This window comes from Mangifera indica, unplaced genomic scaffold (assembly GCF_011075055.1).
Source record: "Mangifera indica cultivar Alphonso unplaced genomic scaffold, CATAS_Mindica_2.1 Un_0001, whole genome shotgun sequence".
NCBI lineage: Eukaryota > Viridiplantae > Streptophyta > Magnoliopsida > Sapindales > Anacardiaceae > Mangifera > Mangifera indica.
In genome coordinates, this window is record NW_025401093.1 from 1058143 (window position 1) to 1072749 (window position 14607).

The 14607-nt window shown below is 33.0% G+C and overlaps 1 protein-coding gene across 4 annotated transcripts; it reads left to right on the forward strand.

Moving 5' to 3' along the window:
* On the forward strand, positions 1–4796 carry LOC123205054 (binding partner of ACD11 1-like). 4 transcript variants are annotated; one of them, XM_044621850.1, is made up of 5 exons: positions 1–145; positions 1106–1209; positions 1404–1479; positions 3972–4055; positions 4140–4796. In XM_044621850.1, exons 1-5 carry the CDS (start codon positions 140–142, stop codon positions 4656–4658), a joined length of 789 nt encoding a protein of 262 aa, XP_044477785.1. In that variant the 5' UTR covers positions 1–139; the 3' UTR covers positions 4659–4796. The 4 variants fall into 4 exon arrangements, with proteins under 4 accessions (XP_044477785.1, XP_044477786.1, XP_044477787.1 ...); XM_044621851.1 differs by having other exon boundaries at positions 7–145; positions 1407–1479; XM_044621852.1 differs by lacking the exon at positions 3972–4055 and having other exon boundaries at positions 7–145.
* The last annotated feature ends 9811 nt before the right edge of the window (positions 4797–14607 follow it).

A 14607-nucleotide genomic window follows, 5' to 3' on the forward strand; every position in this document is an offset into this window, starting at 1 on the left:
GATAACGCCGCTAGTCTGACTCTTACGTGCTTGCCTAGAAGTTTTCAAATATTTTCTCTCACTTTAAAATGCTGTACTAAATCCGAGAACGGATCGTCGGTGAAATTTGAAGTCTTTGGTGTGCTCTACAACCGACTCGATGACGGTCAGGAACTATTTCATTTTCATTTAATTATTTGTTTGGTTGCCGAGAAATTCATTTGGAAAAGGAATGGAATTCTTTAGTTTAATCTCTTTTCAATCTGAATTTTATTAGCTTTATTTCAAAGAGATATTTTAATTTTCTTGATCTGATTGGTTGCCGAGAAAGCGTAGGAAACGCTACGAAAGTTTGGAATTTATAGTTATCTTGGTTTGAGATCCCGATATTGACTTTCATTTCCTTTTTCCTTTTTCCCAATTTTGGATAAATTATTTCTACTGTGACTTGTACTGTATTCTTGAAATTATAATTGTTATTTTTATTGGAAGAAATCACTTGAAAGTCTATAGTTTGCAGATGGTGATTAAAGCAGGAGTAAACCGAGTGAACTGGACTATTCAAGCCATGATACAAAAAAAGAATTAAGATCTCAAGCATGTTATTGTGTTAAATTGAGCATACTATATTTATTGGGATGACAGTGACATTGCCGAAACGTGTTTTTTTTTTGGTATCATTGAATCTTTGTTCATGAGATATAATATGTTACAAGTTGATACTCATGCTGTAGGTGATAAGTGTGACTTTCAGTTTTGCAGATACAGTTTTCAATAATGGTACCGGTATATTGTATCCCTAAAATGTAGAATTTCCCTTTAAATTGTGGTGTAGTAGGCCATTTTTATGGCAATATATAAGTGCACTTCATGGATAGTCCTTATTATGAACAGTTCAATGCTTACAAATCCTTCTTCAGGATTCTTAAAATTAAGCTGGTGATTTGAATATTCCCATTTTCTGTTATTGTAGTTATTTGTGATAGTGGTGTTCATGTTGTACAAGGGGTGATGCATTCACACATGTTGATATGCATTTTATATCATTAATTTCAATGTTAATATTATTATAATTTATATGTGCATCCATTGACAATTGCCCTTGCGATGTTCATTGTCATTACAGATAAGAACAGTGAAAGTGAGCAATGTTTCATTAAGTGCATCTCAGCAAGATATAAAGGAGTTTTTTTCCTTTTCTGGGGAAATTGAACATATTGAGTTGCATAGGTTTGGCATATATGAAATATAAATTTATTACTGTCCTTGCTCTTTCATTATTTTCTATGGTTGCTTGGAAGAAGAGAAAATGTGAAATTTGAAATTAACTCTTTTTGAGGATATGTTTTGGATATAATTCTAAAGAAGAAATTGATGAAGTACGCATATGATTTTATATTAACTTTTTTTTTTTTCCCTTTCAGTAGTAATGAGCGATCTCAAATTGCATATGTTGTCTTCAAAGATCCACAGGGGGCAGAGACAGCAATTCTTCTTTCGGTGTGTTATCATCTTCTTACTTTTTGAGTTTTGTTTTCTTTAGATTGTCTGCTGAATCTCCACTGTCCATGATTTTGTTAGGAACACAACCACTCTTTGATACCATTTTGTTAGGGTCCAGCTGTAGTTTCATAAAAAAAAAGCAAACAAGCCAACAAATACAGAAAACATATAACATTTTATTTATATAAGGGTATTTACATAGATAAATCAAACAATTCGAGGAGTCAGGGCCTCCTTTTTTTGGCACCTCGAATGTTAATAAATGGTTGCCCCCAGATCAGCCCTGAGGCTGCCCACAGCCTACAATTGCCCGAAAAACCCACAACAATCCTCCTTTTATACCTGCTCAAATCATAACTGTTCTCACATATTTCTATGTTCTATACTTTTTCTCCTTCCTTGATCCTCACTCTTTCACTTTATCATAACTATATAACTGCCCCACTTTCCTTAGTTTTTCAGCTGCCCCAATCCCCACTCTTCCATCTTATCATACTTGCTTAAATACCCCACTTCATCATAACCTCCCAACTACCCTACTTTCCCTTTCTTGTAGGTTACATAAACCTTGGCTCTAACATTACTTGTCCCTTTGAAAATCACCTTGTTCTCAAGGTGGAGGTGTGGACATATTTTCCCATTGCAAAATTTCGTTACCATCCTCCCAAGTGTTGTCACAATTGTTTGACTCCCCATCGTCAATTTGAACTTTTTTGGCAACATTTGGTCTTCCTCTTGGCTTGTTCAACCTGTTTTACCTCCTACTGTGTTGATCCATCCCTTCCACAACCTTCTCCCTTCTTGTTTCTTCTGTTGACCTACCATCCAAATGTTGATTCATTTTTCTCACCATTTCTGATCACCTCCTTATCAAAATCACATTCAGAACTTCGGATTCCACTTCTCTATTACCAAAATGAATTGAACCTAGTCACTCTTTGATACCATTTTGTCAGAGCCCAGCCTCAATTTCACTCAAAACAGCAAGCAAATCAAGAAATAAAGAAAACAGAAATTATTTTATTCACAAAAGGGTGTGTACATGAATAAACCAGATAATTTGAGGAGCGGAGCCTTCCAATTCTGGTTACTTGAGCTGTTGAAAACCTCCCAAATCAGCCCTAAGGCTTGGCTGTAACCAAAGGCTGCCCAAAAAACCCTCATTTTCTTCCCTTCTCTTCCTTCTGCGACAATCCTCCTTTTATACTTGCTCAATTCATAACTGCTCTCACATGTTTCTATGTTCCTTATTTTTTATCTTCCCTTAATCCTTCCTCTTCTACTTTATCATAACTATATAACTACCCCACCTCCCTAGTTATTCTCCTCCCTTAATCCCCACTCCCACCTTATCATAACTGCCCAACTACACTACTTTCCCTTTCTTGTAGGTTAGCATAAACCTTGGCTGTAACAGATTTTTGGGATTTTGTGCTTAGTAATGAAATGGGCTATGATATTGAAACTTGTATAGATAATTTGTTTTATACTATCATGTATGCCATACTTTTGGAAAAGACGTTATGCTTTCACTTATGTAGATTGTTAACTGCAAAAATATATATTGTAAGTTTTCACAAAATAGTCCTTTTGTCACTAGAAATAAATCATTAATCTGAAATCTATTTTTTAAAAATTAATTTACTGTTTAAAAAAATCTAAGTTAGAAGCCTTGGATAATTATGTTCCTAGGATTTGATTTAGAAATATGCAAAATTTGCACTCATTGATTTTTCTTGAGAATGGTGTTTCTCTTGCAAAGTTAAGAGAATGTAATAGATTGAACTTATATCCAAGCTTGACCTGCAAAGGTAGACTAAATTTTGTTTTTATGTTAATGCAATATTGTTTTGTAAACAGCTAGTGCATCTTTTAAAATTATGCATTCTGTGGCTTACTCATCAAAATTGCTAGTTTCTAATGCCAAATTGTGGGATTGCATGTTTAGTTATGAAATTTTCTTATATTGGTTAACTTGTTTGATGTCCAATGTTGAATTTATATATCCTATGAAATCCTGTGGAGGATTCATAGATATCATAAGTGGAACTTTATCAGATTTGCACCATTTCTTCTTGCTATTATAGTGCAGTTTTATTGTAGTATATTTCTTATTAGCAAAATTTATGATTTCTTCCTTGTGTGGAGTTGTCACTGTACCTAAGTGGGTTGTTTAACAGATTTAATTTTCAAAGATAACATACAATTTAGAATGATCTTGACTTTGGTTCTTGGCATGTTTTCTCTTCGTACTTTATCATTTTTGAAAATGAAAGTATTTTGCTTAAATCCGTGATAGTAGAATAATATTCCTTTGTGAATGTTACAAAACAGGCAAATGTTACAAAATGGGTAAATGTTGTAAGATTCTCATTAAATAGATAAATATTTTACTCAATTTAATGGCAAATAGTGTGTAACTCCTTTTTGTTGATTTTCAATGCTGATTTGGTTGTTTTCTGATGATTAATGTACTTTGCATCTTTCAGGGGGCAACTATAGTGGATCAGTCTGTAACAATAGATTTGGATCCAGATTTTAAGCCACCTGCTGCTACTTCTGCTCTTTCTCTTGTAATTTCTTGATTAATATCATCCTTTTTATTTTGTACTCAAGAACTGATATTTATAGTGTGATTGAATTGTGCAATCGTTCAGGGAGCACAGAACAAAAATGCTGGTGGTGCTGAATCCGCTGTCCAGAAGGCAGAGGATGTTGTAAGCAGCATGCTGGCCAAGGGCTTTGTTCTCGGAAAAGATGCAGTCAACAAAGCAAAGGCCTTCGATGAGAAGCACCGGTTCACATCAACTGCCACTGCAACAGTTGTTTCTATTGATAAAAAAATTGGCCTCAGTGAGAAAATAAGTGCTGGAACATCTCTTGTCAATGACAAAGTGAGGGAGATGGATCAAAAGTTTCAGGTCTCTGGAAAGACCAAGTCTGCCTTGTCAGCTGCTGAGCAGACAGTTAGTAATGCAGGATCTGCTATCATGAAGAACCGCTATATTCTGACTGGGGCTTCATGGGTTACTGGTGCATTTAATCGGGTCTCAAAGGTAGCTGGGGAAGTGAGTCAGAAGACACAAGAGAAGGTGTTGGCCGAAGAGGAAGAGGCTAGAAAAGCAGAAGGCTATGTTCAGGTTCATGAGTCTGAATCTCCAAAGGCTGCAAAATAGGATTGTATGACTCTTTATGCTGTAAGTCCATACTTTGATTTGTCAAAAAAGTGTGTACATACCTTGTTAAAGAATTTGAATCTTGTTGTTCAATGACTAGTTTGAAAGCTGTTAATATAGGGCAATTTGTCATTTTTTTATTGGGTATGTTTGCTAATTTGGCATTCTTTCATCTATCGTAGTTTGATCCTTTTCGCATTATTCATGTGTAATTCTTGCATTCATATAGACTTTTAGATGCAAAAATTTCTTCATATTGTAAACACAGTTTCAATCGTTTAAAGTGAATGTGTTTGGATTGGAAAGTAGAGAGAGACCGTTCTGTCTTTGAGACATTTTAATTAATTTTATAGACCTTTACGATAGGCATTTCAAGTGAAGTTTTTGCCACTCTTTTCAAAGTCTTCATAATAGAAAACAAATTAGTCGATAAGTTTGGGGGGTTTCTCAGTTTCTTTGTATTTGATTTGAATTAAATCATTATCTTTGTCTGAAACTGCGCTTAGTTCCACTCAACTGGCTAATTTTTTATTGGTAGGTAAATTTCTATATGGGTAGACAAATTCTCTTCCTAAAAAACTCAGTTTAATGTAAACTTAGTTGTTGTATGTTCTTATTGAGTTGCTTCTTGATGGGTGTGGCAAAATGTTGACTTGAATCTCTCCCTGAAAAATGGAAAGGCTTGCAACCGAAAGATTGAGTGTTTTCTTATAATTTATCAGTTTTATATGTTACATATGTAGTTGATGATTTATCAATTTTATATGTTACATATATAGCTAATGCAAGATTTAGTGACTTTTTACAAGCATCCTGGAAGGTATTCTTAAGTGATAACAAGGAGTATCAGAAAAAAAAAAAAAAAAGGGTTAGTAAAATTGATAAAACACTAAAACTATTAGGGGGAAATTTTGGGTTCGAGCCTATAAAACTCTGTAATTATTTACTTACCAAAAAAGTTTAAAAAAAAAAAAGAGTATTGGCTGAGCTCTTTGAAAAGTTCAATGGTTTCGCATGCTATGGAAAAGTATTCGATAAGGTTGTTTAAAGAGGAAATATTTCATTTTTATAAAATATTTCCAGAGGAAGTTGGAGTGTTTAAGTGTGAATAATCAAAAATAAATTAAAAAATATATAATTCACATATTTTTATAAAAAGGTTTTTACAATAAAATGGTTGACGGAGTTTTATGGTCAGGCTCCTGTTGCTTAACACCTTTGTATTGCATCAGCATTTGATACGACTGGTTGGATTGCTTGATAGCGTTCCGGTGATATTGACACAGTTGGATACGTCGCTTGAGGGCATTGTCAACAATGTTGACGCAATTGGACAGATTGCGTATACCGCTGCCAATGGATTGCTTTTCACTGCTTTCAATTGTGGGATTATGTCAACCCAATAAAAATTTTTAGTCTAGTTTTTATATTTAGGCCAAAATGATATTCCCACCCATGTTTTAATGCAAAAGTAAATGCACACTTATAAAGTTTAAAAAACCCAAACACTCACCCATAATCCAATTTCTATTAAAAATTTTAGTTAGGGTTAAGGGTAAAATCATCATTGACTAAAAAAATTTAAAAAATTAAAGTTTTTATCATTTTTTTCTCTCTAGGTTTAAAAGCTCATAATTTCCTTTCACCCAAAGTTTAAAAAGTGATAATTTTTCCTCTAAAATTTCTTCCTCTTCTCTCCAGCCTACAACAAAAAGATTGAGATCACTTCATCGCACTACGAAGCAATGAAGATATCTAGGTCTCTTTGTCATTTTTATCGCAAGACGAAGAGATCTCGATCTTTTTGTTGCACAATGAAGAGAAGAAGAGACCGAGATCTTTTCGTGTGACAAAGAGATCTCAGTCTCTTCTTCGTGCACTGGTCGGTGAGAGAGAAGACAATTGACAGCTAGTGACGACAAATCATTACCGAAGAGAAGAGGAAAAAATCTTACGGAGAAATTATCATTTTTCAGACTTTGGGTAAGGGAAAAATTGTGAGATTTTTAAACTTGGGGAGGAAAATGTTATAAAACTTTAGTCTTTTTAATTTTTTGATAAATAACAATTTTACCCCTAACCCTAACTGAGATTTTTAACAAAAATTAAGTCCTTGATGGATATTTGAGTTTTTAAAACCTCGCAAAGTGTGTATTTGTCTTTGCAATGAAATTTGGGTGGGAAATTGTGCTTTGGCCTTATATTTAATAGCTAAAAGCCTAATAAAATTTTTTATTTTTATCATTTTACAATGTTAGGCACAATAATTTAAAAACTGCAACAAATCTATAGGTGGCCAGGCAATGAGAGCAATCTTTGATGGCGGTCAGCAAGGCTGAACTAGAGGTGGAGGAAGATGATGAAGATGAAGAGAGTAATGCTCTTTTGCCTATTGTTAGTTCAAATGTAGAGTCAAGAGTCCCTCCTAAAGAAGCCCTCGGGGAGCCTACTCTTTTGGAGAGCCTTGTTGCTCCTTTGTGACCTAGGAGAAGTAATTTCTCATTTTGTAATGATTTCACAGCTTTTGTAAGACTCTATTTGCTTCTTTTCTAAACTAATGAAATGTTGTGATTGTGTTCCCTTTTGTTGTTATGTTGTTCAATTTGCCTGTCATTGTCGCTTGTCTTGGTCCTTTACTTACCCAGTTGGTTTTGATGTATTCTTTCATCTGATCTCCTAAGCTTTGAGTCACCGTCAATACTGTTTTTTCTTCATTGGTAGTACTTCTTTAGGTGTTCTGCATTTCACGCTGATAGAATTGTTGTTTGGCCTAGCTTTTTGAGGCGGCATGTTCTGGGGTGCAGCACCCTAGCTGTTTGATATGGACCTTCCCGATTAGGTTCAAGTGGGCTAACGTTCTGAACTTCAGTATTTAACATAACCCTGCAATGAGCCAGTTCTCCCTCAATGTAATATTTGCGTTGAACTTGTTAGAGTTAAATGTATCAAACTATACAATGTTGAACTTTAGAGTTGAAGTATCAAACTATACAATGTTGGAAACCTTCCCAACCATACCATGACACATGTTATATCATAATGAGATAGGACACCTCACAAATGCCCATTTATGTCTCTTTTTAGTGGCACAATATTCAACTACAACAGAGAAGGTGCTGTAGGTCTCAATGCCCTAAAAATATTATCTTAGATAACAAACCTAGGGAATCCCCTGTTCATAACCTATGCAATTCTTTTCACAGGCTAGTTGATCAAAGAGCCTTTTAGAAGAAGTTAGCCAAGTGCAGTGGAATTGTGACATGTAGAATACTTGACTCAATGAAAGTCCCCTCCCCTGGTGCGTGTAGCTCGAGCATCTTATTGTGTTCATCTATAACATAACACCTAAGTGGCCCAATGACTACAGGTTGAGAATCAAGTAACACTCACCCTCTTAAGGATGTCGAGCGATGTGAAGCCCATATCTGTGCTTTTGGGGTGGTGTCCTCATGCGCTGCTGAGGCATACTAGCTCTAAGGACAATATAGTTTCCTATGTATTCGTGATGTCAAATGATAACTCATGTCGACAATATACCAACCATAGGCCATGACACCATTTCGAATAACTGACATGATGAGCTCTCCGCAATACAAAGAATAGTCATCTCAACATAATTATTCAATTAGTGGCCACTAGTACTAGTTTTCATCATAATCTAAAATGCAAAGCTTTGTTATATATCATTAAGTAGGGGGACACCCCAAATAATATAACTTTCCACTACCCCAAGTAGTTTGTTCTCACTTAAATTTCTTTTCATCTCTCGTATGTTTTGTTATCTATTCACTATGCAAAAGAAAATATATACCAGACAAAAATATAAAAAATGAAAATTTTATTCCTTTCAGGATAATTACAAGTGTAAGAATGTTCAGTTTGTAAGTATAGTGATTAACTTTAGTCCACTAGTACATAAGTGACTATAGTACAAAGCCAAACAAGACTAGGCAGTGTGCTCAGTCATATAGGGAAAGACTAAAGCTACAGTATCACCATAAAACAAGATCATCTCCAGACCATCTTGTCCCTCCAACTTTCTTCGCTGTGTCAGCTTAAGACATGTTGACAGTCCCAAAGATGACATAGATTGCCTTGAAAGAAGAGTCCTTATAACACCTCTAGATTCTACTTCGTGTCGGACTATTGCTTCATCAATAGAAGGACAAAGCCCAGTGGTTAGAGAAATATACCAAAGGAGGCTTCAGAACAAGATCAATTAAGTAACAATTCCCCGATAAAAACAAATAAAACTTATTGTGGGATTCTCTCATGGAAGATACAAGTTTAGGAAAATGTTAAACTTTTGGGAACTTATCCAGAAGCCCCCTGCAAAGGCTTCATCCCCAGACCTAGCCACGGTTCATGAACCAACGGTTCAAAAAAATAGGAACCTTGAACTAAAACCATTACGAATCAATTCGGAACTAGCATTGAATCATCAATTATAGTTTATGGCCCCGGTTTGGAATTGACATTAAACCGTTGGTTTCAATTCATGGCCCCAATTTATTTTTTTAATTAATAATTATAATAATTAAAAATTAAAATATTAAAAAAAAGGTTTAAACTTAATTTTTCAATTAAACTTCCTACATATCTTTTTTAGGTTTAGAAAAATCAAAATCTACAAAATTATCTTACCTTCGCATACTTGATAGTCGGCGGTAGGGCTGGACTCGAAATGAGCTTTTTCAGGCTTGAAATGAGCTTGACTCGAACAAGTCTGAAACGAGTTTGTTATAAACGAACACGAATATGAACACAAGCCTAAGCAAAAATAGAAAATGAACACGAGCCCGAACCCAAACAAGATAATACTTGGCTCAATCGGCTCGACGAGCCAAGTTGAGCTCGCTAGTTCATAAGTTGGTCTTCTCTTCTATTGCACTGAGTTGGCCTTTTATTGTCCAATTATTGTTCAAAAGCTTGTTTTGTTGGCCTTCTATTGCATGAAAAAATGTCGTTATTTGGGAGTATTTAAAGTTTAAATGAAACCCAAAAAAAAACCTAATCAGTTTGCTTATCTTCTTGTTGTTTCTTCTCTGTTAAAACTAAACTAAGTTGTCGTCGGACTCTTCCATTCGCTCACAGTTGAAACACCATTCAGCCACCACGAATGCAATGTCTTTCAGCCACCGATGAGGTTTATCTCTCCAAAGCCTTTCAAAACTGTTAGTGATGTCAAGAACTACTTCAAACCCCTGCACATGAGCTTCATAGCAACGAAAAATGTCCTCTTGGAGTTATCTCCTGAAGCTTATCTCATTATCTTAGTGAGCATATCAGGAGAGTTGTTTATTGAGGTTTTTATTAGAAACATTTTAAGAAAGGAAAAAAAAGCATACTTAACGATCTTCTTTTTCAGGAACTTGGAAATGTGCGCTTGGGAATTTTGAATGGTGTTGAAGCAGGGTTACAAGATTTAAACCTTATTGAGGGAGTTTTGAACGTGAGCCTGAACCTAAGCCAATATATACAAACCCAAGTTTGGTGCAAGCCAAGCACGAACATTTAAATTATAAAGCGAGTCGAATACGAACATGTGTTTTAACGAGCTCTATAAGCCGGAACCGAGTTTAAACAAAAACGAGTTGAAAACAAGCTAAACCCTATTCAGGCTTGGCTCGGCTCAACTCATATCCACCCCTTACCTTATCATTCACCTTTGCTTTCTTAACTACTAATTTCCATTATTGAACTATTCGTAGTTAAATTAAGGAGTTTTTCATTGAAGTTTACTTTTATATCTTGTTAGAGTAATTCAGCTCTTGTCCAATCGTTCACGCATATTTTGGCTTCAATAGATTCGAGAGCCAAACTTGATCACCTCTTGTCCAATATATTGTCTCCTTGACTAAAAGTTTGTTCTACTGTGACAGTTGATATTAGTGTTGCTAGGACTTGTTTAGCAATAATTGCTAATGCTGGAAAGATTGATGCATGTCGATTCCACCATTTTAGAACTGAAAAGTCTTTACCTGTATTGCTATCACCAAACTCAAAAAGTAGTTAGATAAATTTCAAGCTCCGAGGTGGAGTCTGATGTTCCTCTTAGTTTTTTACCCCTCTGCATCATAATACGATCACCATAACTAATATTTTAGATTGGTGATGAGGTAATATGTGGTAGAGAGGAAGAAGAACCACCTTGGTTACCATAAACTAATGAATATTTAGCTTAAATTTCTTTAATTAAATTTATAATGGTAGCTATAATTGATGGAACATTAACTTCATCTTCATCATCTAATTGTTTGCATTCATAATATAATGTTAAATAATTTATAACACCACCTAATTTAAACATAGGATCGAAAAAACAAACAACAAGAAAAATTTATGAAATTTCTTTATAGTAATTTAACCATTTTATTTTTAATTAAAAAGTAGTTTTTTTAAAATAACATCTTTTTCGGTCTCTTGTAAAGCTTCAATAATATTAAGAGTTTTATTTAAAAACAAATGAAAAGTGGGATAATAAAACTCACTCAAAGTATAAGTTGCACTTTTAAAATTTCTTAAAACATCTAAAATTGTCTTACAAATATCATAATGTTGGGATATAGTGTAATTTATGACATATTTAGTAAAGTAAATGTGCATAATAATTTTCTATAATTAAAAGATTTGTTAAGTGATTCATATGTTGAATTTCAATTAGTTAGCACATCTTCAGGAAATTTTTTTGGTCTTCTATTATGTATTTTATAAAATTTACCTTATTCTTTTATTGTTTGGGGATATGTCCATAAAAATAAAATTGTTGTTTTTATTAAACTAATCAAATTATTAAGATATCTTAAACCATCTTGTACACATAAATTTAACACATAACATACACATTTAATATGAAAAAATCTACCACATAAATTGGGCTTGCAAATTTTTGTTAAATCAATAATTGAGATTGTATTTGCAACTGCATTATCAAATGAAACTGAAAAAAAAATTAAAAACTAATTTATATTCTTCTAATATTCATTTAATTATTTTATAAATATTATTGGTTGTATGTCAATCATCAAACACCCTAAATACTAAAAAAAAATTTTATAATGGAAATTTATTATCTATCCAATGACAAGTTATACCAATATAAAAGTAAACTTGTCAATGGTGACTTCAAATATTACTATATATAGACACATTTTCATCTAAATTTGTAAATAATTGAATTAATTCTTTTTTTATTTTTTATATAAATCTAATAATGATTTTTTTAATATGTTTGTAGAAGTAGTTTTATATGCACGATTTAATGCAGTTTTACAATAATTATTAAAACTTAAATTTTCACTAAAACTAAATGCTAAGTGATCTATTGCTACTATTTTAGCAAATTCTTTTTTACTTTTATTATCACTATAAATAAATAGAGATTTATATGAGGAACCATCTCGGGTATTTGTGTTTAACTCTATTTTGCCCCCTTTTTTTTTTATGCTTCGACTCAAAGTGTTTTTTGAATGTCCCATATCCACTTCCTTCCTTGAAAGTATAAATTTGCTTACAATAATTGTAAACAACTTCAAAATTACTATATTCTTTTTGTATTTTCTTGAAATGAATTTTGAAAATATCAAAAGTAATAATTTTTTGTAGTTATTGTTCTATCTCCACTTATTGTTGTTGTTGCTCCATCTCCATATATTGACTTCTACTTTTTTTTGTTGAAAAATCTTTCACAAATTGATCTTCATTCACATTTAATGTATATGCGCATTGACCAAATCTCCTATTATGTGAAGAATTTTCACTACTTGTTATTTTTTTATAATAAATAAAATTAATTATATAATTAATTATGAAAGATAATGGGAAAATAATAATAATAGATAATAAATAAAATTAATTATAGAGATAAATTATATAATTAATTATAAATTTGTATAATAAAAAGATAATAATAATTAAATTATAGAAATTAAAATTGAAATTGATAAAAATAAAAAGAGAATTTAATTAAATTTGAAAGAGTTTGATTGAAAGATTGAGAGAGTATTGAGAATTGAGTGAATGAGAAATGAGAATAAATAAATGAGAGAGTTGAAAGATTGAGTAAGTATTTATAAGTAAAGTTTTATATAAAAAAAATTAATAGGTCTAACGACCATATATTTTGCAGCTTTTGCAAAATTTAGAGGGGATCGAAGTTATACTTTTTTAAATTAAAAAAATTTTAATCATTTTCATTTAAAATTAATATCTTTTTTAATTAAATTATTAAACTGCTAGTTCATGAATTTGTGAATCGGTCGATCATGAACCGACAGTTCGACAATTTAAAAAAAGAAAAACTTGAACCGAACTATCAGAATCCGGTTTCGATTCCAATTCCAATTTTACACCACCGATTTTGGTTTAGTTTACGGGTTGGGGCTAGGACTAACACCCCATCTAGTCTAGCTTGAAACTAGATGGGCAAAAAGCTTCCATATATTGTTAATCGAGAAGAAGCCAAACCAAAGAAGAGGTGGGATTCAGTGAAGGTGCCCACCTCAAGAATGGGAAGGTTCATGGAGGAATAATGGCACACCCGTATAAGGAAAACTACCATGGTGAACATCATCATCACCACCATATTTGGGGATGTGTATAATAACAACATGTCTAATGACAGACAAACATAGCTAATCTGTCGAAAACATAAAATACTATTACAAAAATCACTCTCTACATTATCTTATTCTATAGAAGTATTAGACTTCAAACTTCTCTCCTCAATCAGACTTAAAAAATAATAATTAAGAATTATTCATGAAACATCCAAAAGAGAAACTTGTAGAAGACGTGAACCTAACTCTTCCCTTTATAGGCCAAAAGTACCCATCATGATCATTCAAATGACAAAAAGATATGTATCGACCATCCCGAGATGTAAATAGTGAATGTCCAATCGTATTTAGTTAGGAAAGTGATACGAAAAGATTGATACACAACTAGAAACGTATGAGTTTATAATAATGCTAACTTGTGTTATTCAGAAAAGATATGATATGATATCCATATCCCAGACAAATCTCCTGTAGTTCTTAAAGTCCTCTGTGAATTCCAAGAACTAGAGGGGCAAGCGCTAAGTGGTAAAAAATAAAAAGTTTGAGATCATTCCTTTAAACACAGCAATTCAAGAGATCAAAACCAAGACACTAATGACCAACAATCAATGACCAAGACACTAGTGATCAGCAATCAATGACCAACGACCAAGTAATTTTAAATATATCTTTTGACACCCAAAATTTTGGTCAATTTCGTTTAGGTACCCCCAATTGTGGCGATGCAAATTAATTACACTTACAAGATAGGTTTTAATTTAGAAAACCATAAATCTAGTTTCTTGGTTTTGATGGCTAAAACATAAACAATGTATTTTCTGTCTTCCCTCTTGTTACTAGTGTAGGTACAGAGAATGTTGTAGGAGATATATTTGTCAAAGTTCCCATGGGATAAGCTATTTTCATGAAGATAAATTAGAAAATATATTTCTTAATTGCAGCCAATCCAAAGTAATAATAATCTTGGTTCTTATAATTAAACTAACTGAAAGATTAGTCACTAAAATTTCGTTTCAGTGGATACTTCATGACTGGAATGATGACCAGTGCCTGAAGCTCTCGAAGAACTGTTGTAATGCACTACCAGAATCAGGAAAACTGACTCTGGCGGGCTCAATTTTGCCAGAATTTCACAGAGACTAATATTGCCACAAAAAACATTTGAAGACTTAATGTAGGAATGGTTAGTCTAATTTCTAGAGCCAAAGAGAGGACGGAGAAATAGCTAAATTTATAAAAATTAGGTATAGACAAATCAAATAGAAGAAAAAACATTTAACAATTACCTCAAAGCGTTTCACGATATTTAAGTGTGAGATACATGTGATATGAGATGGAGTAAGTGCAAAAGAAATGAAATAATAAGTGAGGTGAAGTGAAGAAAAGGCTCA

Excerpts from the sequence above, each read along its gene's own strand:
- LOC123205054 (XM_044621850.1), top strand. Across the intron at positions 1,210-1,403 it reads GAACATATTGAGTTGCATAG|TAGTAATGAGCGATCTCAAA; the intron begins GTTTGGCATATA and ends TTTCCCTTTCAG. Across the intron at positions 4,056-4,139 it reads CTACTTCTGCTCTTTCTCTT|GGAGCACAGAACAAAAATGC; the intron begins GTAATTTCTTGA and ends GCAATCGTTCAG.